Source organism: Salvia splendens, chromosome 2 (genome assembly GCF_004379255.2).
Source record: "Salvia splendens isolate huo1 chromosome 2, SspV2, whole genome shotgun sequence".
NCBI classification, from domain to species: Eukaryota; Viridiplantae; Streptophyta; class Magnoliopsida; order Lamiales; family Lamiaceae; genus Salvia; species Salvia splendens.
In genome coordinates this window covers 6,746,374-6,774,233 of record NC_056033.1, presented here as the reverse complement: position 1 = coordinate 6,774,233, position 27,860 = coordinate 6,746,374, and the positions used below count along the sequence as shown (strand labels likewise).

The 27,860-nt window shown below is 36.2% G+C and overlaps 4 protein-coding genes across 9 annotated transcripts; 3 read left to right on the top strand and 1 right to left on the bottom strand.

Moving 5' to 3' along the window:
* On the bottom strand, window positions 1-1,525 carry LOC121765996. Its single transcript, XM_042162324.1, has 2 exons — window positions 674-1,525; window positions 1-308 (listed from the first exon to the last, which is right to left on the bottom strand). Exons 1-2 carry the CDS (start codon window positions 1,321-1,323, stop codon window positions 242-244), a joined length of 717 nt encoding a protein of 238 aa, XP_042018258.1. The 5' UTR covers window positions 1,324-1,525; the 3' UTR covers window positions 1-241.
* Window positions 1,526-10,602: 9,077 nt separating this feature from the next.
* Window positions 10,603-15,696, top strand: LOC121785905 (putative pentatricopeptide repeat-containing protein At1g77010, mitochondrial). Of its 5 annotated transcripts, XM_042184416.1 has the most exons (6): window positions 10,603-10,630; window positions 10,712-12,956; window positions 13,282-13,346; window positions 13,537-13,675; window positions 14,405-14,498; window positions 15,575-15,696. In XM_042184416.1, exon 2 carries the CDS (start codon window positions 10,726-10,728, stop codon window positions 12,784-12,786), a length of 2,061 nt encoding a protein of 686 aa, XP_042040350.1. In that variant the 5' UTR covers window positions 10,603-10,630; window positions 10,712-10,725; the 3' UTR covers window positions 12,787-12,956; window positions 13,282-13,346; window positions 13,537-13,675; window positions 14,405-14,498; window positions 15,575-15,696. The 5 variants fall into 5 exon arrangements, with proteins under 5 accessions (XP_042040350.1, XP_042040336.1, XP_042040330.1 ...); XM_042184402.1 differs by having other exon boundaries at window positions 10,610-12,956; window positions 13,296-13,346; XM_042184396.1 differs by having other exon boundaries at window positions 10,610-12,956; window positions 14,409-14,498.
* On the top strand, window positions 15,210-19,855 carry LOC121785939 (2-oxoisovalerate dehydrogenase subunit alpha 1, mitochondrial-like). Its single transcript, XM_042184426.1, has 9 exons — window positions 15,210-15,733; window positions 17,491-17,628; window positions 17,720-17,902; window positions 18,142-18,299; window positions 18,369-18,468; window positions 18,577-18,688; window positions 18,778-18,917; window positions 19,344-19,529; window positions 19,600-19,855. The coding sequence occupies exons 1-9, from the start codon at window positions 15,488-15,490 to the stop codon at window positions 19,765-19,767; spliced, it is 1,431 nt and encodes a 476-aa protein (XP_042040360.1). The 5' UTR covers window positions 15,210-15,487; the 3' UTR covers window positions 19,768-19,855.
* Window positions 19,856-20,447: 592 nt separating this feature from the next.
* On the top strand, window positions 20,448-26,076 carry LOC121762727 (probable serine/threonine-protein kinase PBL8). 2 transcript variants are annotated; one of them, XM_042158704.1, is made up of 11 exons: window positions 20,448-20,717; window positions 20,873-21,039; window positions 21,913-22,052; window positions 22,481-22,578; window positions 23,069-23,409; window positions 23,693-24,127; window positions 24,321-24,481; window positions 25,024-25,097; window positions 25,185-25,332; window positions 25,435-25,584; window positions 25,813-26,076. In XM_042158704.1, exons 2-11 carry the CDS (start codon window positions 20,967-20,969, stop codon window positions 25,885-25,887), a joined length of 1,695 nt encoding a protein of 564 aa, XP_042014638.1. In that variant the 5' UTR covers window positions 20,448-20,717; window positions 20,873-20,966; the 3' UTR covers window positions 25,888-26,076. The 2 variants fall into 2 exon arrangements, with proteins under 2 accessions (XP_042014638.1, XP_042014646.1); XM_042158712.1 differs by lacking the exon at window positions 20,873-21,039.
* Window positions 26,077-27,860: the final 1,784 nt, after the last annotated feature.

Here is a 27,860-nt window from a genome sequence, read left to right as displayed (position 1 = left end):
TTACAACATGTAAAAAACAAATTGATATACTACTATATATTGCTTGTTACAAAATGGAAAAAAGATGGTAACATGTACACAATTGGAGAAACATACAAAGGAAAATCAATTAAAACTTTAAATAATTATAGTAGTAATGGAAATAACAGCAAAATCATAGAATATACCCTAAGATTTCCCCAATATTTTATTACTACTATGGAGCGTTAGCAGAAATAGAATAAGGAACATTTTGTCTTTATTAGGCACTTTTGGTTCTTCTCACTTGAAAAAATTGGCAGCAACCCGTTGTAAATCCAATTCTTCTCCTGCATTTTAACAGTCATTTATCAATCGATTTTAGTTCAAATAGTATATGATTCCCTAATGAAAAATAAATAAATGAATAATCAATCAAATAAACACCATACCCAACTTCTTGAGCCAAAAATATATCCAAATATATGGAGTAATATATAACCAAATTAAAAGAAAAACCACGGTAGAGTCAAATTCTGATCAATTCTACAATTTTAAAAATACTGATACGTATATTTTTCTCTACCATCCAACTGATTTGAAAATTTAAGGAAAAAAACTGAGTAAATTGAATTTTAAGAAAATGATGTTAATGTGGAATGATTTTTGAGACAATTGAATATTGAAAAAACCATAAAAAATAAATTTGACATACCTCCCACCGGAATCACTGCTGCCGCGGCTGGTGGTGGTGGTGGCGGTGGCGGTGCTGGTATTACTAGTTCTGCTGCTATCACTATCGCTCGATCCGGTAAATTTCTTCTTCCACCAGTCCCTCTCACCGCCGCCCTTCCACCCCTCCGGCTTCGGCGAAACTCTCCCACTACCACCACCAACAGCAACAACAGCTTTCTTCCTTCTCTTAGACATAAACGCAAACGGAAACGCCATATTCAAAAAGAACCCCTTATCCTCGAAGCTCAATCGCCGCTCAATTTTCCTGCTCTCTTCCTTCTTCAATCCCGCCGCCGCCGCCGCTCCTCCTCGATCCGAACCGCCTTCGATTTGATTCTCCGCTCTGTGATGGTACTCGACTATATCCTTCAGCGAGAGCTCGTACGACGACTCCGGCATGTGCCTCACCATCTCCATGAGCTCCGTCCGCCCTCTCGCGATCGCCTGAGCTCGCGAATCCGGCGAGAGAAGAGGGCGCGACGGACTAGGGCTCCTGTTCCCCCACAGAGGCGGCGAGATCGCGCCGGAATCGTCGGTTTCCATGGCACGAATCGGCGCGGATTGCACCTCGGCGTAGCGATTCCTGCGGCTGTGATAAAGGTGCGGTTGGGATTTTGATGGTGACGTCATGATTGAGTTAATTTTGTGATTTAATGAGAAGAAATGGGGATTTGTGTGATTGTATGTTGTTTGCTGCGGAAATTAGTCAAGAGCTTCTAGATGGGGTGGGCGTAAAGGGGCCCGGCCCGGCCCGGCCCCTATTCTTCTCCATTTCTTTTATCTCGGTTTTCTTAAATCATAAATGAGAGTACTATCTTTTTCATTATAAAAGAAAATACCCCATTATTGAAGATGCAACAGAGAAAAATGCAAATGTTAATTTCGTGTTTAAAGAGAAAGGCGATGATTTACACATTATTAGAATTGGCGTGACCAAATTGTAAATGAAAGATGCTATTGGGATGGACATATTTCTATTTCGTATTATACAAAAATGGTTTCCATTTCAGGATTTTTTTTAAAAAATCACCTAAACGAGAATTTTGCCAAAATTTTCAGTTACGTGTGTCATTTAATTTATACTCCACGTGAGATTTCAGTTACATATATCATTTACTTTGCATTTAGGATTAAATAATAGAGTTACTAGATGAACTTACGTAGCAATTGTTTTTTTTATATTAGAATCGAATAAATTACTATACGTGAGAGTCTTTGACTGTTATGTCCAAGCAATCAAGATTGATTCTAGATTCGTGGAGAGTTTTTAATTTTTATGTTATTGGTTGAGTGTGCAACTTAGTATAGTGTTTGTGCTACTGCTACATATATTAATTTACCGGCCATCTGTCTATAAATATTAGTGGTAGATAATACAAGGATCTCCTACTCCAACACTCATACTCCATTCCTACTCCAATACTCATAATACAATAAAATAATATTATAAATATATAAGTGATGATGAATTTTATAATATTATTTTATTGTATTATGAGTATTGGAGTAAGAATGGAGTAGGAGATCCTTTAATAGTTACCCTTATTCTATTTAGTCATTTGAAAAATACATCAGTATTATTTTAATATAAAATCACACGCTAATCTATGTTTCAATCTTATAAACACTTTTTATTTTCAGAAGGAGTAACATTTTTCGAACATAATGAGTTTTTTTTAAGAATATTACACCGTCCACAGAAAATAGTCATATTTTTCTCTTTTTTTTTCAAACAAAATTAGTTTTATTTATTTATAATAAATTTCTCTTGAATAAGATATATTTTAATACGTATCAATCATTTTTTCTTTCAATATCTTTCTTAGTTTATCAATTTTGCAATATTCTTAAAACTAGTTTTTATGTATAGCCATTATTTTCTTAAATTTGTGCCCATCAAATATTACATGAAGTCTTATTTACGAAGAGACGAAGCATTATTATATTTCTAGTAAAAAAATCACGAAGTTATGGGAGCTGTCTTTCATAACGAATTCTTACCTGAGATAAATCGATTAAAGCTTATTAAAATTATCCAGAATTAATTAAATAATATACTTAACTGTGATTAGGCAGAACTGATCACGGGAGAATAGCCCATTAATTAGTAATATGATTGATTTTTGAAAAGTCGTATATATGATTAATTTATAAATATATCAAATACTATAAATGTAACGGGATGTTTTAATAGATGTACAAATGATGATTGTTAAACTTTAAATCTCCAAAAATATAAGTACAAATTATGGAGTAGATAAATTTGTAAGCAATGTGTTATGATTTCATACACCAACCACCCTTTCCCGCCCCACCGTTCACTTCACTTTACCTTTTTCTCAGAAGAACATTTTTAATTAATTGGTTAGTGCTAAATAAAACAAATATAGGAGTATACCATTTCTTATTCTTCAAGTGTTAACAATATTTAGTATTCATGTCTTAAGTGTTCAAAGAATTCATTATTATACGTTCCACGAAATCAATGGTTGGCACAAGGGCCACAAGCTCAATATTTTATTATTCGAGTTTGGTTTAGTGCTTAATAAAAAACGTGCATTTCTTTGTATAGTGTAATCATATTAGGCCAACTATTGTTAGTACAAATAAATATATATAGTTTTGAACGCTTGGCTTCGATTTATTAGTAATTAATGCAGAGAATTGACCACGAAATACTATATTGTATTAATTAGCTAATTAAATGACCAAATTGAGTTAGGGGTGATGTACTACTAATTAATTGTTTTGAGGCGATTGATTGATATTATAACCAAATTAAGCGCCGTGTTATAATGTACTATACTAATCTAGCCCGTTGTTTTTTGAAAAGAAAATGTTAGGTTTGCAAAAACTAATACAGTTTAAACCGTTTACGAAACAATATATTACTCCCTCCGTCCCGCACTACTCGCACATTTCTTTTTGGGCACGAAGATTAAGGAATGAGTGATAGACAAAGTCAACAATTACGGCTGTAGGTATAAATTGTTACTAAAAATGGAAAGAGTGCAAATAACTTGGGACGCCCAGAAAGGAAATAAGTGCAAGTAGTACAAGACGGAGGAAAAAAGGATTATATTCCCTCCCTTCTCGTCTAAAAACTTATGTCGATACAAGCTATCCATTTATTTAAGTATTTTAAAACGATAATGATAATAATATTTTAAGAAGACAAATTAAGAATTTAAATAAATAAGAATAATTCAAGGATTGAGGATATGTCATTTCACTTCATAAGAAAGTCGCTTTCATATAGATTTCATTTGATAAAATCTCGTAAAACTTTAATGTCTTTATATAGAGTAATAAAATTAAATTAAATATATTAATATTAAAAAATTTACTACAATCTCATGAAGCCGATCAACTGCCCACTCTCTTGTCTTTAAATTATTTTCCTTTAATTTGCTTAAAATTAGTATTTGATAGTGGAAAAGTTAGAAAACTTCAAAATTGATCAATTTAAACCATAAAGTTAAAAAGTTAGGACATTTCAAGAATTTTTATTATTTGCATGCCATTAATCTTAATGTTTGTCTTGCAACGTTTGGCTATAAGTATTTATAATGGTCACTGTAGCGTCCGCACATTAGCATTTCTTAGAGCACCATTAACTCGAGTGGGTCCCGGCCCGCGGCCCACGCGTTAAACCACCATCATTTGCGGCCTGGGACGGTCCCAGTGACGCAATTGCGTCCCGGGGCCACGCCTGGGGTCCGTCCCGGCCTGGCGTTACGCGTGCCCGTGCCGCACGCGCTGAGTCCCGGCCCGACGTTGGATGTCTTCCGGGCCAGGCCGCAAGTCCCCTCCATTTATTTTTTTTCGTTTATTTACCTATATATACTCCATTTGTGCACCATTCTTCCACACTTTGTCCATTTCAATCCTCTTGTATTACAATATTTTCAGCTTCTATGGAGTGGTTTAACAGCGATGAACGCCAGATGAACGAGTTCGTCCACGCCAACAATTGATACGTGCCGCCATCACCCAACCTGGATGCGACGCCTAGTCCGGGGGTGGCTACCAACATGGAGACAACATTGCCATTTAGCACTAATGAGTACGGAATCAGTGATATGGAGCCCGCTGAAGGGAGGGGCAAGGGCAAGGTTGCGGATGATGAGGGGCCGAAGAAGTATAGTCCGCAGGAGACATTGTGGCTGGCCAAAAACTTCGTCGACGTCTCCGAAGATCCTATCATCGGCAACCAGCAGAGCGGCAAAGTGTTCTGGCAGCGGATTGCGGAGAAGTACAACACGGGTCGTCCTAGAGGGTCGTTCGAGCGTAGCTACGTGAAGCTATGCAAGCATTGGGGTCGGGTCCAGAAGGAGATGAACAAGTGGAATGGCAAGTGGACCAATGTACTCTGAATGTGGCCGAGCGAGCACAGCGAGATGGACCTCGTGGAGAAGCCAGGGCGGAGTTCTTCTCTAACGGGAAGAAGCAGTTCAAGTACTTCGACGTTTGGAAGCTTGTCGAAAAGAGCCCGAAATACACCGGTGGGGCAGAACCGGCGCCAAGTGGGGCGCCGAAGAGAACCAAAGTTTCCGCCGCCGGAAACTACTTTTTGAGCGAAGGAGGTCCGCCAATCGACCTCAACGTGGCAGACGACGACGTCTTCCTCTCATCCCCTAGCACTCAAAGCAGTCCGATGGGAACAAAGACGGCAAAGAGGAAAGCGAAGGGGAAGGCAACTGCTAGCTACTCCGCTATGCCGCCACCGCCGCCCAATCATTCTCTGGATAAGATATCCGACTCTATGTCGGAGATGAGTATTACCTGGCGGATGAGCCAGCTGACGGAGTTGACAGCGAGGGATACCTCGACAATGTCAGAGTTCGATCTCGAGTTGCACCATGAGATGATCGCCTGCCTTCGCGCACAAATGAAGAAGTAGTTTTTTATTTTTATTGTTATGACTTGTATTTTTATTTTCTAGGATTTTTAATTTTCATTTTCTAGGATTTTTAATTTTCTTTGTCTAGGATTTGCAATTTTCTTTTTTTCGACTGAACAATGAATTTTTCCGGTTTGAATTGTTCAACGTATTCTATTTTACGAGTAAAATAGGTTGAAGTTGTGAATAATGCAATTTAATAGTTGAGGCCTGGGATGGGGCCTGCAGGGTTAGATGAGTTGTGGCCTAAGACTCAAATTTAGGGGAATGATGACGTGGAGGGGACTTGTGGCCTAGATCCGGGCCAGGGTTAATGATGCTCTTAGTCCGACCCTTCATTCTGTAATGGTTCCGTCCTAGTATCCGCCCTATCAATTACCCATTTTTCATTTAATTTTTAATATTATTATTTTTTAATATTTTCACATATTCTAAATAACAAAAATAAATATTAAATTAAAGAACAAGCAAAGCATACATTACTTAATGATGGTCAACGATGGCTTGAAGGATCATCGTCGGGTGGGTACCCTTATACCCACTGGTGAATTGGCATCTCCACGATGTCGGACAATTCTTTCACTCCCAATGCATACAATCTATGCTCCCTAGCATTCCAGGAAAGTCGTGCACCCTCTCATGCATCTCCATCAGGACCTGGGAATCAACGCAGTTGGCTTGCACAAATATGTGGCGCCGAAGGCGTCCACCACGCCCTCGCAAAATTTCACGAGACACTCCCGCCCAGTTGTAACCCCGACGTGAAGATACTCGTTGAATATTGTGTGAGAGTTGTGAGAGAAATGAGTCAAAATGAGGTGTATTTATAGATTGAAAAAAAATAAAAGGAAAACGCGTCGATATCGTCCTCGTCCCCGGTCCTGCAATTGGCGGACGATCGGAGAACGAGGGTCGGGAGAGACTTCGATCGAGACCGAAATTTCAGTTGCCCGACTTGTCCGCCCGATCGTCCTTTCCTCTGCAATGGGCGGATGATCGTCGAATGAGGATGATTGTCCACCATTGTGGATGCTTTAATATAAGAGGGAACATCATTTTTTGTCCACGAACTTTGCCAAAGTATCATTTTAGGTCCGTGAACTTTGAAAATATCATTTTAGGTCCGTGAACTTTGAGTTAGTATCATTTGAGGTAATTTTTACTATTTTCAAGTTTTTTTGGACGAAAATACCCTCAATACCTTAAAGTGTATATATTTTTAATAAATTTATCATATATTCATATTTTTTTATAAATATATTTACAATATATTTTTGACAAATTTTCTAAATATAATTTGGCCTTAAATATTATCACTTAATTTTGTGACATGCAAGTAAAATTGCTTCTTCAATTTTTTATATTAATTTTTTTTAAAAATTGAATAAAGAACTTTCTTTAATAAAAAAAAATTGAATAAAGATCTTTTTATAAATATCTTTACAATATATTTTTGACAAATTTTCTAAATATAATTTGACCTTCAATATTATCATTTAATTTTGTGACATGCAAGAAAAGATCTTTATTCAATTTTTTATTATTAAAGAAAAGTTCTTTATTCAATTTTTTAAAAAATAATATAAAAATTGAAGAAGCAATTTTACTTGCATGTCATAAAATTAAGTGATAATATTTAAGGTCAAATTATATTTAGAAAATTTGTCAAAAATATATTGTAAAGATATTTATAAAAAATTATGAGTATATGATAAATTTATTAAAAATATATACACTTTAAGGTATTGATGGTATTTTCGTCTAAAAAAACTTGGAAATAGTAAAAAGTACCTCAAATGATACTAATTCAAAGGTCACGGACCTAAAATGATATTTTCAAAGTTCACGGATCTAAAATAATACTTTGGCAAAGTACGTGGACAAAAAATGATATTCCCTCTTAATATAATTATCAATTGGAACGTGTTCAGCACTTCACTTCCTACTTCCCACCCACTCACACCGCCACCGCCGCCTAGCCCCCTCTCCCCTCCTACAACCCTACTCCTATAGCTGACTATAGCTCTATGCTGCTTGAACAAAAAAAAGTTTGCACTTTTCATAATAAAAAATACAGTATTGTACAAATTTCATTTTCATTGCCATAAAAATATGAATAATTTTAAAAAGTTATTTCTAACTCATAATCCATATATATCAATTTATTTACAATTTATACTACTTCCCCTATTCCATAAAAATAGGCCATTTAGGGTTGTAAAAAGTTGTTTCTAACTCATAATTTATATATATATATATATATATATATATATATAGGGAGATGATCAAAATAAGTATGTGTTTAAATCCAGAAATGCAGACCAAATCTTGGCCCTACAATTAGATGATCTAATGGTCAATAATTAACCAAAAACACGGAAGGTCATAATTAAGTAATTTTAGGTCATATTATAATATTTGGGTTTAATGTCATGCTAAGATCGTTTTAGGTCATGCTTTGTTATCATGACCTAAAAATTACCTAATTATGACCTAAAAGTGACCTAATTATGATATTGTTCTGCGTTTCTGTATTTAAATCTAGTTTTGCATAGATCAAAACCCTATATATATATATATATATATATCAATTTATTTACAATTTATACTACTTCTCCCGTCCCATAAAATAGGTCATTTAGGGCTGACATGGGTTTTAATGTGTAATTGGTAAAGTAAGAGAACAGAAAAAATATTGAAATTGTATGGTGGATGGTGAGGTCTATAATGTTAAAGTAAAAGAGAAGGAGAAAAAGTTATCATAAATGAATATGCACTATTTCTATGAGACGGACCAAAAAAGAAATATGAGATATTTCTATATGACAGATGGAGTATTATAACCTAATGTTAACTATCATTCTTCTCTTCTCTATTACTTTATGTATTATACTAATTTACGAGCTATTTCAAATATATAGTATCCCCCGTTTCCGTCCGTCCCACAAAATTTATCACATTTCAATTTTTAACATTTTTGGTAGTGGACCCCACATTCCACTAACTTATTCCCACTCACATTTTATTATAAAACTAAGAACATCCACAATAGTGGAGCCCAAGTCCAAGGTCAAGCCACCAAAACTTGGCCAAGGCCAAGAAATTTGGCCGGGCCACAAAAGAACTTGTCCACCCATTAGTGGACAAGCCCAAGCCACAAATAAATGTTTTTTTTTCATTTTTGCTTATATTTTAATTTAGCTAGAATAAAAATTATCGGACTATAATAATTAAAAAAAATTGCATAATTTAATAAAAAAAATTAAAACCAAATCCTCGTTATATTATATAAAGGGGAAAAGTATACAACGAAAATTATCAACATCACAAAAACAACACCACGAACGCATATCACGCTGCGCCCCCTCCTCTACGATTCCAGACCTCTTCAACCAAATAAGTCTATAGTGTCGTATGTGATGTTTCCATCTGCATATCAGTGAACCGCTGAATCAAGTATGCATTAGTACGCGGTACACCCATCTGCAGGGGGCGGTGGTAATACCGTGACTTGTACTAGCACCCTCTTCTGGTGCCCAACGCTCTGCAGTAAATCCTTCATCATCTATTATCGAATAGTGCAATATGATACATGCATACATGATGTCGACGACATCATTTTCGTGCCATTGTCGTACCGGGCACCGTAGAATGACCCATCGCGATTGGAGGACACCAAAAGCTTGCTCAACATCCTTCCTAGCACCCTCTTGTTTTCGCGCGAAAGTGGATTGCTTCGGCCCAGCTGGTTGCCGGATCGTCTTGACAAACATGGGCCAGCGAGGGTATATCCCATCGGCCAAATAATATGCACTGTTGTACTGCGTGTCATTGGCCACGAACCTGACTTGCGGACCCTCATCCCGGCACTCGTCATTGAACAGATGAGACGACTGTAGAACATTGATGTCGTTGTTCGACCCAGTGACACCAAAATACGCATGCTAGATTTGCAAACGGTAGTCAGCAACAGCTTCCAGGATCATCGTGGGGTGTCTCCCTTTGAATCCAGAAGTGAACTGCCCCTTCCAAGCCACTGGGCAGTTCCTCCACTTCCAGTGCATGCAATCGATGCTGCCCAACATCCTTGGAAAATGGTGCACAGTCCCGTGCATATATATCAATCTTTGTCATTCATCGGCATTTGGCTTCTGTAAATACTCCGGACCGAAGATATCCTTGATGCCCCTACAAAACTGTCTCAGCATCTCTAGAGTAGTCGTTTCACCCATATGTAGATATTTGTCGAACATGTCAGCGGGCTCGGCATAGGCAAGTTGCCTAATTGCAGCGGTACACTTCCGATATGTCGACAAACCGACTCGACGGCTGGCATCACGTCGCAAGGTGAAGCACCTGAACCGCTGCGCCAAACACGTCGATATATGGATGAAGAGTTGTTGCGACATTCTGAATCGCCGACGGAAAATCTCTGGCGGATAACGGGGGTTATCGCCTCCGCCTCGTCAGCTTCACGTTGCACCGCTGCAACCAGTTCATCGAACTCCCCATCGATCGCGTGTTGATACTCTTCACATCGGAATCCATTTTTTGAAAGTTGAATTGAGATAAATTGAAAAAAGTGGAGATTGGAATGGGGTAGAAAAATGGAGAAAAATTGGTGTAATTATAAAAAATAAGAAAAAAAAAATTCGAACTTGGGCGGGCGCTGAGGCTCTCGGCCGCCACAATAGCGGCCCGCGCCCAAGAGCCCCGGCCAGACCGCCTGGTCACCCCCCGCCGTGGCTCTTGGTGGCCGCGGCCCAGCCACCCCAGGGCCGGGAGCCGCGGCTCCCCTATTGTGGATGCTCTAATAGTATTTTAAAAGTATGACCTACATCCTACCAACTTTTTTAACTCACTTTTCATTACATTTCTTAAAACTTATGGCCATTTAAAACTGTGAAAAAATTTGAGGATGTAGGGAGTACATTTTTACAAGGAAGTATACGATTTTCAGATTTAAATGCGGCAAAAGTAACGAAAAGCATATACAAACACGAATTTGTGAATACTTGATTCCTTATATTGCAGGTAGAGTGGAAGTTGAAATTTGGGCAAAAAATAATTCAATTTTAGGTCTAATTCTGGCCCAACTTAGATTGAGTTTTGTAGGTCAATGCCAAGGAATGGACTTCCTACACATGCAAACATACGCACGTTTACTCAATTCCTTAAACTCCCAAAACTGCGTCAGACAAGGGAAGCAACTCCACCTTCTTTTTCTCAAAAATGGCATCTTGTTTTCCACTCTGAGCATCGCTAATCGCCTCCTTCAAATGTACGCAAGGTGCGGAAGAATGGACGACGCCCGGAACCTGTTCGACGAAATGCCGCAAAAGAACTGTTTCACTTGGAACACTCTTCTCGAAGGGTATGCTAAGTCTGGGCACAAGACTGATATGTTAGACCTCTTTCACTCAATGCCCCAGAAAAATGACTTCTCATGGAACACGATCCTTTCCGGGTTGGCGAAAGTGGGCGAACTGGATGCTGCAAGACGGTTGTTGAATGAGATGCCGAAGAAGAACGGTATTGCGTGCAGCACGATGATTCATGGTTATGCAAGAAATGGGAGGCCAGGGAAGGCTCTGGTTTTGTTTAAGGAGTTCTTGAAGTGGGAAGCTGTTGAGAGTGGAGGGGAGTTGAGGTGGGACCCGGTTGTTTTAACGACAGTGGTTGGGGCTTGTTTGGAGTGTGGGAGTATTGATTTGGGGAAGCAGGTTCATGCTAGGATGATCATTGATGGTGTGGAATTTGATGCTGTTTTAGGGAGTTCACTGGTTCATATGTATGGGAAATGCCGTGATTTGGATAGTGCTGATCGAATTTTAAATGCGATGGATGATCCAGATGATTACTCCTTGTCATCATTGATTTCATGCTTTGCAAACTGTGGTAGGATCGAAGATGCAAGAAGGGTTTTTGAACTTAAATCGAACCCTTGTGTCGTTGTGTGGAATTCTTTAATATCAGGATATGTTGCTAATGGTGATGTGGATGGAGCCTTGATGTATTTTAGTGAGATGCGTAAGCAAGGGGTTGTTGGAGATTATTCTACATTTTCTAGTGTTCTAAGTGCCTGTAGTAGTGTAGGAGTTCCTAGGAATTGCACGCAACTGCATGCACATGCTCATAAGTTGGGGATCGTTTATCACCTCGTTGTTGCCAGCGCCCTGATTGACGCATATGCCAAGTGTAGGAGTCTTGATGATTCTTGCAAATATTTTGGTGAGCTCAAAGCTTATGATACTGTTTTGCTGAATACTATGATCACTATCTACTGCAACATTGGTAGAATGGAAGAGGCAAAAAGCATTTTCTGTGGCATGAAGTTTAAGAGTTTGATCTCATGGAATTCAATGCTAGTAGGCCTAAGTCAGAATGGCTACCCTGTAGAAGCATTAGAAATTTTTTGTACAATGAATAAAATTGATTTAAGCATGGATAGATTTACTCTATCTAGTGCCATTAGTGTTTGTGCCAGCATTACATCGCTGGAACTCGGTGAACAGATTTTTGCTAGAGCTACTGTCATTGGTGTGGATTTTGATCAGGTCATAACGACATCCCTTATAGACTTGTATTGTAAGTGTGGTTTTGTTGAGGTTGGTCGCAAACTGTTTGACCAAATGGTGAAATCTGATGAAGCTTCTTGGAATTCAATGTTGATGGGTTATGCTACGAATGGTTATGGAGTTGAAGCTTTGTCTCTATTTGAGAAGATGAGACATGACAATGTTAGACCGAGTGAAGTTACATTTACTGCAGTTCTATCGGCTTGCGATCATTCTGGACTGGTAGAAGAAGGCAAAAAATGGTTTTACTTAATGAAGCATCACTATCATATTGAGCCTGGTATTGAGCATTACTCTTGCGTGATAGATCTATTTGCGAGAGCAGGTCGTCTTCAAGAAGCTATTGATCTCATTGATAAAATCCCTCACCTCTCTGATGCTAGCATGTGGTCAGCGATTCTCAGAGGTTGCATAGAAAGTGGAGACAAGCCACTTTCAAAGAGGGTGGTTGAGAAAATTATAGAACTTGATCCTCAAAACTCTGGTGCTCTTGTACAGTTATCGGGTCTAATGGTCTCTACTGGAGATTGGAATCAGTCAGCACTCGTGAGACAGTTTATGAGAGATATGAGAATCCAAAAGAATCCCGGCAGAAGCTGGTGTAATAGTTGACGACAAATGTAGATTCATTTCTTCAGGTGACGACAAAAGCATCCCGGCAGAGGCCTCCTTCCATATATTGGATGTGCCATTGCTTTGGGAGAAGCTCGGTTGGATTGGAGACAGACCTTGGCTCACCTTTAGATGAATAGTCACTCTGGCAGATGTACAACCAGAGAAAGGTACATTTATCTACGCCTTCGTAAACATCCATTATTTCAGTAAATTAAACAATCATCAAGCTATTATTCTAAAGAAACACCTAAATCTGCCAAATGGAAATTTGAAGGCTGGATGCATGTTTTCTAAATTTCTGGTTGCTTACAGCTCTGTTTGTTAATATTTAATAGTTATACATATATTGATGCTGATAAGTCTTAAGTTTGGGTAAGAAGGCACAGTTATCTTTTGTAGATTAGACGACATTCAGAGACTTTAGTAGTATGATTCATCGTCTTCATGTTTAGTTTGTATTCTAAAACATCGATGTTATTTGCTCTAAAAAAGCTCTCTGTTTCAAGCTCAACGATGCATTCACAGGAAGGACCACGGTCAGAATTCTGATCAGAAAGGTAAGTTTGGATGTCCCATTTTACATTATTTGCTCTGTTTTCTGCAATGGAAAATGAAATATGAAAAGTAGTTTTGTTTGTTTTAATTTCTCAATGTGTTCAAGTACACTGTGAGCCATCTTCATTCTTCCCCCATTGGATGCTTCTATAGTTCTATTCTAGATTTTGAAGTTGGATTTAATGCTGTTAGGTAGAAGATGAAAGATATAATTATGGCATTCGTCAACTTTATACACCTGGATATTTGAGGTTGCAGTAGTTGGTGTCTGGATTTAATGTTACACAGAAACTACCCTGCTCCACTCTGTGTTGATGTCCGCCAAAACTAGGTGAGAGTTTTTTTTTTATTTCGATTATGGTCTATTAATTCAAATTAGGAGTATTTTTCAATCAAATTTTTAATCTCTATTAAAATTAATTAATTAATTAATTAAACTTGAATAGTTCTCCCCCGTCCCATTAATAATGTCCCGAAAGCCGCTTCTATTTTCTTGTGTTCGCCCACTTCTTTTTCTTTTTTAATGGTTTTGTTTGGATAGAGCGCCTTGCTTCTCTCCATACATTTCTATTCTAGATATTATTGAGTGTCGTTTGGGGTGGTTTGATTTCAGAGTTAAAAGCTGTTAGGTGGCAAACTATGGACGACATGGGAAAGTATAGTACTCCCTCCGTCCCAAGCTACTCGCACTTATTTCCTTTTTAGGCGTCCCAAGTTACTTGCACTCTTTTCATTTTTAGTAAAAATTTTCACCTACAGCCGTCATTTTTGACTTTCCTATACACTCATTCCTTAATCTCCGTGCCGAAAAGGAAATGAGCGAGTAGCCCGGGACGGAGGGAGTAATTTATATTAGTAGGTACTGCACCTATTAAATACATCATTCATCATCTATCCACTTAGGTTTGTACTAAAAAATGCAGGAACTTTTGCTCAATATGTTAGCAAATTCAGAGATCAAGAAAATTAACATATAAAATGATTTTAGCTCATTTCTGTAGATTGATATTAGTATTGTGTAATAAGTAGTAATTGTTACCAAACTAACTCAGCACTTTAGATAGGAATTGAAGAGACAAATAAGGATTGTCATTTCTAGATGAGTTCAACTCAAACTATTATTCAAGCACAAGATCAGAGTGACACGTGAAAGGGTGAGTCTTATCTGTATCTCTAACTTTGTCCAACTCTCCAACACCTTTATAAAGTGTGGGGTTCTCATCTTTATCAATACAATCAATTATGAATTCCTCTCTAATTTGGTCTTGGTATAGTCTATTCTTGTTTTCTTCCACTTTATTTGATTTTAATGAAAATAGAGGATTATGAAGAACGCGGGAATCCCCTGAGCAGTTGGGCCAAATCCCGAATCTTATGTACTATAATAGATAGTCTATTGTTGGGTAAATAGGATTAAAACTTATTTTTTAGATTAAAAATGTTATAGCGTAAACCTCACCAAAATTATGACATTAAATGCGGATTTGCTTTTAGCTAATCACTCCTACCAAACAGTCGTGTAAGTTTGTAGTAACTTCGTGTTATAATGTTGGGACAAGATTAATAGATTAATTTTGTCCTAACATACCTTATCCAACACATCCTATAGTTCAATCTACTAATGTATATAGGTGTTAGTTTTCCCAGTTTATTTTTGCACTAAAAAGACTTCAAAATAATAATTATTACTGTATTATTATAATTATCATTATAATGATGGCAATAATGAGAGAAAACGTAGGAGAGTTGAACTCCTCATAATCATAGCACTCCAAACTATAATCAACTTTCTGATTTCCTCTTTTTGTCTATTTATTTTGAGCCAATTAAGTATGAAATATTTATATGCGTGTGCCATTCAATAATAAATTAATTAGTAATGTGTCACATGATAAGAGTGTAACTCATTTATTTTTTAAATAGGGGAGGATGAGCTAGCCATTTTGGTAGACAGTTATAGTTGGGTACTCTCTATATCCATTAAATTCAAGCCCACCAAATATATATCTTTTCTTCCATACCATTTATTGTGATCATAGACAGACCTCTGCAAAATTGATTATACATACAGTACAAGGTCATATATCACATGTTATAAGTTATACAACACACACACACACACACTAGTGAGATCTTGCAAGATATGGGGTCATGGTTTGCAAGATCAAGAAGCATCCCATATTTACTCAAGAGAAACATTTCTTTCTTACATGCGAATTCTTCTTGCAAGACCTTGCCTCCTTACAAAAGCCCTCATGGGTTCCGGGAGAGGCCGGCCGCCTCCATCTTGTCGTTCCGGAGGCTGGAATCCACCTTGGCCGGAAAACAAGCTCAAGCTGTAGCTTACACTGATGATGAAGTTGATAGTGATGCTGATGGTGAAAACCAGGTAACTAATTTTGTGCCATTTCTTGCTCATTAATGGATCCTTCTTTAGTTTGTGCATGCAATGTTTTGTTAAATCATGAAATTGAGTATATGGGAAAATTCACAAAAATTGAAAGTTCATGTTTCTAGATTAAAAAAATCAAAAGAGATCACTTGTAGTTATGGAAAACATTAAAAGTTCGTATATTTACATGATAATATCACATTAAATAATTAGCTAGTGGCTTTGAATCTTTGATTGAGTATTATGAATAAATGTATATCCATAAACAGAGAAGAAACCCAATAATAATAGTAGTAATAGGGCTTACCACTTATGTAAAGAAAGAAATAGATGGAAGAAATCAAGATGAACACTTCAGTAATTATAATATTAATTTTCTACTTAAATGAAAACAGTATATATATGCAAATATAACAGATACGTGTTCCCTATAAATTGTTTTCTACCTCAATTCCAAAAAATATGTGATACATAATAAATGTTAATGTACCTGCCAGTTTTCGAATTGTCATTTTCTATAAAGTGCTTGTAAAATAAACACTTGTTTTTTTTCTTCTTCTTCTGATATTACACTGCAATAGATATCGAAATTATCTTTGTGATGTTGTTTTTAGGTCTTTATCATCTTAATTTGGCCTTTTATATTAATTTCGTGACAAATTTGGATTTTGTAAATTTAGTGGTCCAAGCCATGCCTCATTGTAATGTGACAAAACATGCTGAAATTTAAGGAGCTAGAAACAAATCGGTCTTACAATTGCAAGAAAAATTTTAAAATACTCATTTTGTCTTATTTAAGATGGTCACATTCTTGAATGATACGGCGTTTTAGATGATATTGTTGAATGTATTGAAGTTTAAATAAACAAATTAATTAAATATTTTAATGTAAAGAAAATAGAGTATTGAAGACCTTTCAACATATTAGTGTTAATGTTGAAAAGAAAAAGGTGCTTTAAAATGTGCAGGCAATTAATTAGGTATTAAGTATATGCTTATTTTGTCACAATAATTGTCAAGTCAAATGAAAAGAAGGAAAGATTGGACCGCTACATTATTAAGAACTAGTGCATGTATATTTTGCTGATGGATGATATAGTTAAACATTTTATTCAATTTGACATTTAATGTCACCTACCTTCGAAATCCTTTTTATTTTATCTTATCATAACTCGTGATACATAATGAATGGACCTTTGTTTATATATCATACCTTGTGAATGTTATGTACCATATTTTCCCTCTGAAATAATAAAACTCTATAGAAAATAAACAATTAGACAATTAGTATTATATTTTGATGGGCTACAACCTCACCAACTATAAGCCCAATAAGAAAATAGAATACCTGGGCAGCCCATTTGTGACTATATATAACTGTCATGTTTTAGCAAATATAGCATAGATTGGGCATAGAATATTTAAATAATTGAATAGTTCATTTATTGAGATATTTGAAAAATTAGACTAACTTTGTTTGATTCTATTTAATTTAATTTAATTTGAAATAGTCCATGATTAAACTAAAATTGTTATATGATAAATACAATATTGTATTAACTATTAAAATTTTAATTAAATCATAGACTATTTAAAAAAAATCAAATAGTTCATGGTTTGATTTAGTTTAATTTCAAAATCAATGAATAAACTGTTTCAAAAAGTTAAATAAACTGCACAACCAAACATTTTTTAAATATCATTCATGCATTAATTTTTGTAATACTAATAATTAACTATACAAATTTGAGCAGAGCATAGAATTTCCTGGTGGAAGGGTTGGATTCACTACTCAAATGGAATTCATTTCAGAAGCCACTGACAAAAGAGTGCCTTGTTATCGTGTTCTTGATGATGATGGCTTTCCCATTGCTGGCACTAGATTTGAGCAGGTAGGTATTTATATAAAGATAATGAAAAAAAGTTTACACCTTTTCATTCTCTAATTGTTGTGCTTCTCATCTCTGCATGACATGCGTTTAGCTGGACGAAGAAACGGCAGTGAAGATGTACAAAAGCATGGTGAGCCTTCAAATAATGGATACCATCTTCTACGAAGCACAACGACAAGGGAGGCTGTCGTTTTACTTGACCTCAACGGGCGAGGAGGCGATCAACATTGCAACAGCTGCCGCACTCTCACCTGATGACATTATATTGCCACAGGTATATAGAGTTAATATATCAAAAGGGAGTAGTAAAATTAGCTATATTTATCTTTTTTTATGTTAATGACTTTTCTCTTTTTACTACTAAGTAACTATTTTATCAGTTCATTCTAGGTATATATGCAAGTTTTGTATGATAAATAATAAACATGTGCAGTAATCTGTTGGTTGAAATTTGCACTCTTGCTAGAATTATTAAGGATTTAATGAATAGTTTTTCCTTGTCTGTTTAATCAGTACCGGGAGCCCGGGATCCTGCTATGGCGCGGTTTCAGCATTGAAGAGTTTGCCAGCCAATGCTTTGGGACTAAAGATGGTCATGGGAAAGGCAGGCAGATGCCAATACACTATGGCTCCAAGGACCTCAATTTCATCACTGTTTCATCACCAATCGCGTAAGTTGTCTCGGCTTCTTCATGATCAAAATGACATCATTTTCACACTGCTGGTGCTTTGTATGCCAGGACACAGCTGCCTCAAGCTGCTGGCGTCGCCTACTCTCTTAAGATGGACGGGAAGGAAGCGTGCGCAGTTGCTTTCACAGGAGATGGTGGCACCAGTGAGGTAATAATCACGGGGTTTCCATGAGACTTATATAGTGGCTTCAGTTCTCTCTTTACATCAATATGAGATATTTGCTCGTTAGATGTTTGACATTGACATGTTTGGCAGGGAGATTTTCATGCTGCTATGAATTTCGCAGCAGTGATGGAAGCCCCAGTGTTGTTCATATGCCGCAACAACGGATGGGCTATAAGCACCCCAGTTTCAGAGCAATTTAGAAGTACCATACTTTGTTATTATTCTCATATTAGATCTCACATTTCATTAACAAATACGATGAAGTTGTGATAATTGATCATGCCTTTGCAGGCGATGGGGTAGTTGTGAAAGGGCAGGCGTATGGAATTCGTAGCATTCGCATCGATGGGAACGATGCTCTTGCTGTTTATAGCGCGATCCGTGCAGCTCGGATGATGGTCGTGCGCGAACAGAAGCCCGTGCTAGTCGAGGTATGCATTAGTAGGGGTGCGTATTTTGTTAATTCGATTGGTTTTACTCATAAAAACTACCGAGTTGAGCCTAAAATAATATTCAATATTCGATAATCAACAATAAACATACTGCTACTTCTGTCTGGGATTAAATGGTCCACTTTGACGCTGCACTAAGTTTCAATAAATGTAAAGGAAAGTGGGTCGAAAAGGTTAGTGAAATGTAGGTCCACTTTCATATGTCGGTTATAAAATGTTCGAGTGTAATGCTTTAGTGAAGTGTGTGGTTCATTTAGTGGTGGATATGTGAGACTTAACTTATTTCTAATTACTAGATTTTTGTAAGGTTTAATTGGACACCAAGTTTTTTAATCAAAATGTGCCCATTTTCAGTTTAGTTTGGTTTACTATTTTCGTTATGCGATAATAAGTGCATCTTGTTAGGCACTTACATATCGAGTAGGGCACCACTCGACATCAGACGATTCCACAAAATACCGATCAGTAAGCGAGATTGAGCAGTGGAAGAGAACCAGGAATCCAATGACCAGATTCAGAAACTGGGTTCAAGCAAATGGTTGGTGGTCGGACAAGGAAGAAACCGAGCTTCGTGGGACCCTCCGGCAGCAGGTAGGTTTCCCCGTCGCATTAAACTCGTACTATGTTTTATCAATCTATCTCAACTGACGGATTCTATCAGGTGTTGAAGGCCATTCAAATCGCTGAGAAAACAGAGAAACCAAGTCTCGGAGATTTGTTCAGCGATGTGTATGACAAGTTGCCCTCAAATTTGCAAGAACAAGAGAAATCTCTTAGACAAACCATCAAAAGACATAAACAAGACTTCCCAGCTGATGTACCTCTCTAGTTTTCTTGTTTCACAATTTCTCATGTATGTATGTGTATGTATGTATTGGATTTAGTAAATGTGTTATTGCAATTGTTACAAAATAAAATCAAGAATCCAAGATTAACATAGCCAGCTTCTATGTTTCTGAATGTTGGGATTCAAGGCATCACATGATAAATAGGGAATCATTATTGATTCTTTTTGTAAAAGAAGAAAAATACTCTACTCGTCCAATAGGAGTACGAAAAAAAAAGAAATAAAATATTCCATCTATCCAATAATACTAGTCTCTTATTTTTTTTAGCACAAAGTTTTAGAAATGTGAGTTAAATTTTTTAATAAAATGTGAATCTTATTTTTATATAATAAAATATAAATGTAATGAATTAATTGAATGGCTATTTACTTTTTACAATAAAAGTAAAGAGACTTTGGTGAGCGAAAATATAAAAATAAAAAAATGCGACTTTTATTGACGAGCTGATGAAATACTAAAAATTAAATACTACGGAGTAAAAGTTAACAAGACAAAACAAATATGAATGAGATGAAGTTAACAATCCAAATGTGACTTTTATTGACGAACCGACTATATAAACTTTAATTAATCATGGAGTATTTGATAATTCAGGGTAGAATGGAGATATTGTTACAAATAAGGATTACTTGCGTATTTGGAACAAAATAATAGTGTTGATCTTAAGGGCATATTTGCAATAATATTGAAACTGAAGCTCTGTAGCGTTTGAAAATGGCGGAAAACAGTTTACAGTTACTCATCGGTATTTTCACAAAACGCTTCTTTGTATCTTCCGCACACAGAAGCCGGACAGCTTGAAAAACAATACCAATGCTGAATATTCTCAGGATTATCCTGAAATATTCGTCACATATTCCTTATTGTTTCCTCCGAAGTCGACACTGTCATGGAGATTAAGGCAGAAATGCTCCCCGTTTCCGATAATAAGGTAATATCCCCACTCTATCGTTGCTTTTGAACCGCATTCAATTGTGATTTTTCTATTTCCGACCATTTACTGCATCGGCGCGATATAAGCCCTAGCATTCATTAAAAAAGAGTTGAATTTTCTGAATTACGCATGTTTTCTGATATGGAAATCAGTAGCGGCGAGAAGCCTTCGCGTATTTTGATTTTGTGCGATTCCACGAAAGATCGGAGTATTCATGAGTTTAGTAAGACGATTCGTCAAATCCGGATGTGCGGCGGCATCGTGCATCCAGGAGATACAATTAGGGTATTTGGGGTGCTTCATAAAGTCTTGCATCCCAGTAAGTCTGTTGTTTAGTGGTTTGCAATTTCAGCTCTCTGTTTTGCAATTCTTTCATGTTGAGCTGTTTAAATGGCTTGTTAGTATAATGTTTGTCTGTGATGAAGGATGCTATATGAATTTGTCAACTTGTAATTTCTGAGAAGTGCCATTTTCATGTATCTAACGGCTAGAGCCATAGTGATTAAGGTGTTAACAATCATACGCTCGTCCATGATTGTTGATAACATTACTTGCCAGCTGCTCAACCAATTTTTTCTGTGCAGCAACAGTTTTATGCACTTATACACTAGATGTAACTGCTTGCTCCCGATTTGCTAGTTCATACTGGTTATGAAACAATATATTGAGGACTTAAGACGGAAACGGCATAAACATGAACCTCATAAAGGATTTGATTTGTTGATAAAGGAAAACGTTAAAAATGTGTCACAAATGTTTAGAGCATCACCAAGGGGAAAAGGTATATTGAGAAGGTATATTTCTCATTTACCTTCTCAAAAAGGTTATTGTACCTTCTTAAAAAGTAATGGACTCCAGGGAAAGAAGGTAAATTAAATAAGCAAACAAAATAACTAACTTTATACCTTTTCTATCAAGAAGAGGTAAAGAAACCTTCTCAAAATGAAAGAACGTATAATACCTCCTCAAATACCCTTTCCATTGGAGCATGAAATTATATGAAGAAGAGGTAAATATGGTAGTTATTTCTCTTTACCTCTCCATTTACCCTCTCCCTTGGAGATGCTCTTACTAGGAATATGATCACATAAGACACTGGAAGTTCTTAAGATTCAGTTAGTTAGATCAGTCATATTTTAGCCTGTATCAGGTTGTGCAATTGTTTGTTAATTTATTGTTTTGTTATCTGCAGTGGGTTATGTTATGGGAGTGGCTCCTGAGAACTTCCTTGGAACAACACATGCCCGTGCAGTGGAAGAAGAAGTCTCGAAAAAGGTCGATATGTATGTGGGCATGCTCCAGTACAGTGCTGAACAATGTGAAGGAGATAGGGTAATATATACGTGCCTTCTTGTTTTTCAAGTTAAAAAATAATCATTGTGGCCAGCAGTATCTAACAAAAAAATGTGTATAAATTGGACATGGACCTGTTTCCTATTCCTTGCTACATAAACAACGTGATTAAATGTGTCTAGCGAGAGCCAATGTACAATAGTTAATGAATACTGTTTCACTATGGCCTATGCTACAGTAAAGTTAATAGTCAATGAATACTGTTAAAATTTGTAGGTAATTTTGGGTTGTACTCCATGTCTTGCAAAGGTAGGCCAATAGTCTGCTGATTTTCTTATTATTTTATTTAGTAAACCGTGACCACTTGTTTCCAAGTTTCTTTGTCTCATAGACTATATCACAATTTTAGGTATTTCCAATAGTTGAGAATTTTTTTGTTAACAGTGACTGAGATCCTCTTTGTGCAGGTTGACATTGAGGTTAAGATCACTGCTGGTACTCCACTAAGGAAGGCTATCATAAATGAAGTAGCTACTTCTAATGCAGCTTGGGTTATATTTGATAGGTACAATTTGCTATAGATATTTGAATAATATATGGAGAATATCAATATGTTACATTTTAATTTTTTAGGATGCTAGAGGAAATATTCTGTGTTTTTTAAGAATTTGTTAATGTGTGTTAGTCTTCTTCAAACCATTTTAACAGTTTGATTTCTACTCATGCCAGAACGCAATTAAACACATTTATTTTTTGCCTTTGGGTTCTTTTTGTACAGAACGCTTTCAATATTCTCATCGTTAGATTCTTCTCCCAAATCTTCTCCAGCAACACCCATATTTAGCATTAAGTACTTTCTTTGGTTTCCTTAATGAGAGGCACAAGATGGAGAGATTACTTTGACTAGATTGAGAAATGAGGGAGCCCAATGCCTAAAAAATAGTTAGAAATTGTGGATATTCATATTGATTTTTTGGATAAGTTTTATATGTTAATATTGGTCTTTAAAAAACTATTGCCTTATACATGGCTAGCTGATAATATTTCATTGACAGGCCTCTAAGAAAGGAATTGAGGTACTATCTGAAACACATTCCTTGCAAGGCCGCCCTTGTGCTTGATAACTTTTCGCTGCAAATTCTGGAAAATGAGTATTCCAATAAGGAAACTGAGCATTTTGACAGTAAGCAGTTTTACTCGCTTTCCAAGCCTGTCCCACTACCACCAGTTAGTGATAATGAGAATGAGCAGCCAGTCAATACTATGAACGGTCATAGATCTCCAGAAAGTTCCGATATGGCTAGTATCTTGCCGTTGTCATTCACATCAGATTCCAAGGAAGAAAGCATTGTCTCCCAAAGTGAGACTCAACCAAGTCCCAAGAAAGAGGGCTCAGGTTAGAGGATCCATATATATTTAAAGAATTATATTCCTAATCCAATAGTTCTTGATTTTTAAAAAATAACTGAAGATATCTGTCAAGAAATGATACTTTCATGCTAAGTTTAGTGGTGGTCAATGGTCTTTGTTTAAGATGGATTTCATTTGACCCGTATGGATTTTGGTTTTATTTCCCTCATAAGATATTTATTATAGTCATCACATGGTGCAAGGACAAGGATTCTTCCACATTTGCACTAGATCCCACATTTCCTGATTGTAATGAATGGTGTGAACAGGTAATACTAGACAGATTATGGAATATTATGCCCCGATAATCTCAAATAAAAAAAGAAGGCCTAGCCGAAATAGATACTCAGATGTACCTGTGCTCTGCGTTACTTGTGGATTAAATACGGAGTTGGACTCAGTGAGATATAGTTATCCTGAGATTCAGCTCGCAACCAACAATTTTTCACCTGATAATTTACTAGGCGAAGGTGGATATGGTCTTGTATATAAAGGTGAGCTTAAGGATGGGCAGCATATTGCTGCAAAGGTTCGAAAGGAATCAAGTACACAAGGGTTTTCAGAATTTCACTCTGAAATATTTGTCCTCAACTTTGCACGCCACAAGAACATTGTGATGCTTCTTGGTTATTGTTGCAAGGAAAACCTTAATATCCTAGTCTATGAGTACATCTGCAACAAATCACTGGAATGGCATTTATTTGGTGAGTGAATTTATTATATAAGAGAAGTTCTGAAGCTACTTGTTTGCCTTGATCATTAGTGTAATGTTGAAACCAATGTGCCTATCATTTGTGCTGCGTTTGTCCATCTGTCTTCTCTAACTTTATTTAACTGGTCTCTTGTGCCTCTCTCCACATCTCTATCATCCATGCCCAAATTATGGAATGTTCACAGGTAATACGAACAAAGTTCTTGAATGGCACCAACGACATGCTATTGCCATTGGAACTGCCAAAGGGTTGCGCTTTTTACATGAAGAGTGTCGGGGAAGCCCTATAGTTCATCGGGACATGAGACCAAGCAATATACTCCTGACATGTGACTTTGTTCCAATGGTAAATTCTAAGACCCTATATATCTTTACTGAATTAGTGAACGCCTTAGAGCATTTCCAAGGGAGGAGGTAAATACAGAGGTTAAGCGAAATAACTACCATATTTACCTCTTCTTCCAAAAAACTTGTTTTTCAATAGGAAGGTTATTTGAGAAGGTATTATACCTTCTTCAATTTTTAATAGGTATCTTTACCTCTTCTCCTCACAAAAGGTAAATATGGTAGTTATTTTTTGTATATCCTTTTCAATTTACCTTCTTCACTTGGAATTCACTACATTTAAGGAAGGTATATTTACCTTTTTGAAAAGGTAAATTAGAAATATACCTTCTCAATTTACCTTTTAGAGATGCTCTTATTATCTTAGACCAGTCAGACGGAAGTCATTCATTATCGAAGAGGAAAGTTTTCACCATCTTTCAAAATTTCATAGCTCTGCTACTCTATTAATCAATTTGAAATTGATATGTCCGTCAAAGATTTTATCTTCTACGGTTGCAAGGCCACATCTTTCTAATTTTTGTCTAAATCCTTTATAAATAGCTGGGAGACTTTGGCCTCGCAAGGTGGAAGACTGATGAGGGTGAAATACAAACAAGAATTCTAGGAACTCTTGGGTGAGTGTTTGAGCTATAAATTATGTCAAAACTGCATGCATATCTCGTTAACACTTGATGTTACGGTGTTATTGCCCTATACTTTAGATATCTTGCACCAGAGTACGCAGAGAACGGTATTGTCTCAGTACGAACAGATGTTTATTCGTACGGTGTTGTTCTGATCCAACTGATCTCTGGACGCAAGGCAGTGGATTCCAAGAAAGAAGACCAGCAACCATCACTTAGACAATGGGTATGTTCAGCCAATATTTTTGTTAGTCCTGTTGAAATTGGTTTATTCATCTCAACCGCCAATCTCAATTTCTAAAGAAGGCCGACATCATGGCATTTGCAGGCATTACCTCTGATTGAGAGACTTGCATTACACGAGCTCATTGATCCTCGTCTCGGTGAAACATACAGCACATACGAGCTGTACAGCATGGCTAAAACAGCATATTTATGCCTCCAAACTGAACCTGAGAAAAGACCATCCATGGCAGATGTAAACTCTTCCCTGCTCTTTTTTTTTATGAAAAGAAAGTTTTGCTATTAGTTTGTAAGTATGTTTTTCCGGGAAGAAAGAACACAACACACATCAAATTTAGTCTTCAGTTTCTCCTATTTGCGCACAATCTGTTACATCTACCTCCATTTTCACAAGTCTGTTCGTATAATTAAGCTCTTTCAACGCCCAAAGCTACTATTGTTCATTACATGATGATGGTTGCAGGTGCTGCACCTTCTCGAGGGGGAAATTGATCATTTTAGCCACCTCACAGAGCAGTTTATACCACATTATAGTTAGTGAGGAGATGGAATCATGTCGGTTAGGGTGACTGTGGCCGATGCATACCATTTCGTATATTGAACGTAGGCTGCTGGTTACCCTCTTTTGTAAGCTTGGCTTTCTCTTCTCTATATGTGGACGTTACTCAAATGTTGCAATTTTTGTATTTCAGATTAAATCAGCTAATCAAATCTAGTTTCTTGTTTAGTAGTGTGCTTGCTTTTTGACCCGTTCTTAATTTAGTAGTTGATACAATAATTATCTCCACATTGAACGGCTGAAAATCATGCTTCCGCAGCCACATAAACTTGAATATACCAAAAATGTGGAGATAAAAGAAGATCTAAAGTGAATTATTGCACATTAGAAATAGCAAATTGTAAAGTTTGCTTCAACTCGTTAATTTGTTATATTTGCATAAATCACCAGACAATATGCTAATTTTTTTTGCAGTTTTTCAACAAATGGAAGAAATGAAGACAATATAATAAAGATAAATGCGGATATCATAATTCATCAATCACTATTTTATGATGCATTTTTCTGCAGTAATCAGTCACTGTTATTGGTTTTAAAATAGCTAACCTTTTTTATTTATTTAAAGACTATTGCAGTACATGTGAGATGTAAACAGCAGATGAGCAGAACATATATAATTAGCTAAACCAGATTGTAGATTATATTCATCCAGCTTCGTGATGAGATAGATGATCATATATGACTGTAAAAGATGGAGAAATATGAATGAAGAAAGTTAGTAAATTCCAAAAAATCTTGTGGTGATAGAATTTGAATGGCTAGGGTGGAGTTCCACCACACGTACCTTAGCAAGTAGGAAAAAGGATATTATTTGATATGCGAGATAAATTATCTTAATGACCATCTAATGCCAATAGCCGTGTTTGACATCAATCCCAACCATTTCAAGATATTCACTTAAAGATGTGAGGCAAAAGGTGTCATTCTCAAGTGATGAAACATAGTTAGTTATATACACTACTCCTACTTAGTTAGTTATTCTAGGAAATTGAAACACTATAATTTAGTACAGTACATAAAAGAGAATGAACATCAAGTGTATATATTTGTAATCGTATTGTCATTAATTAATTTGTCAGAGATCCATTTGTTTGTTTTTTTAATGAAGTATGTATGTAAATCTTAAGCTGGAATATGATTCCATTTCTCGTGGTTCAAACAAATTATTCTAAGTTGAATTGATAGATTCCTTTGTTTCCACAAATTAATGTGCATCTATTTAATATACACGCATACTAGTATACTACCCTTTATTTCTCTCTATACATATTTATACTACTCCATATCTGCCATTATTATTTTTTTTATCTTGATTGGAATCAGTGCCAAACTGCCTCGTTATAATGTTTGATGGTTGTGATAAGATTATTCACTAGAGATTGATAAATGTGACATTACAAATGAAAAGGGAAACCTAATTAAAAGAGCATGGATCCCACAAGAACCTAAATTAATGTCAAATCTAATTATTTTCCCAGGAATAATGGGAAAGCAAAATACTACTACAAGGTTTCGAGCACCAAGAATCTTGCTTTTGTATGTATACAATTTTCGATTGTTAGAACATGCTTATTAGAGAATCACAGAATCACCTATTTTTTTAATATTTAATTAGTTACATTTTTTAATATTTGTAATATTTTTTAATCTAATCATATTTTTTTGATGATTTATCAAATGCCATCCAATTATTACAACATTTACATCTTTTTTAATCTAAACATATTATTTTTTTTGTAATACTTAAGTTGTTTTTTTTGGTAATCACACCAGCGGGCCCAATAATTATTCTCCGTGCTGATTTGTAGGCACCTAATGAAGATAAAACGAAAGCAAATGGAGTATTACGTATAACTAAAAAGAAGAATTATATATTTTAAAAAAGAGATATTTGTGTAAAACTAACTATAGCAAATTTGGTGTATCTATTAATAGGGGAAATACAAATTATG

Bases quoted from the DNA above. Each gene is read 5' to 3' on its own strand.
- LOC121765996 (XM_042162324.1), bottom strand. From the start codon at position 1,323: ATGACGTCACCATCAAAATCCCAACCGCACCTTTATCACAGCCGCAGG. The intron at 309-673 runs GTATGTCAAATT...GTTAAAATGCAG, and splicing joins AGCAGTGATTCCGGTGGGAG to GAGAAGAATTGGATTTACAA.
- LOC121762727 (XM_042158704.1), top strand. From the start codon at position 20,967: ATGTGCGGCGGCATCGTGCATCCAGGAGATACAATTAGGGTATTTGGG. The intron at 22,053-22,480 runs GTAATATATACG...CTCTTTGTGCAG, and splicing joins AACAATGTGAAGGAGATAGG to GTTGACATTGAGGTTAAGAT. The intron at 25,585-25,812 runs GTAAACTCTTCC...TGATGGTTGCAG, and splicing joins AAAGACCATCCATGGCAGAT to GTGCTGCACCTTCTCGAGGG.
- LOC121785905 (XM_042184416.1), top strand. From the start codon at position 10,726: ATGGACTTCCTACACATGCAAACATACGCACGTTTACTCAATTCCTTA.
- LOC121785939 (XM_042184426.1), top strand. From the start codon at position 15,488: ATGGGGTCATGGTTTGCAAGATCAAGAAGCATCCCATATTTACTCAAG. The intron at 18,469-18,576 runs GTAATAATCACG...CATGTTTGGCAG, and splicing joins GAGATGGTGGCACCAGTGAG to GGAGATTTTCATGCTGCTAT. The intron at 18,689-18,777 runs GTACCATACTTT...ATGCCTTTGCAG, and splicing joins AGTTTCAGAGCAATTTAGAA to GCGATGGGGTAGTTGTGAAA.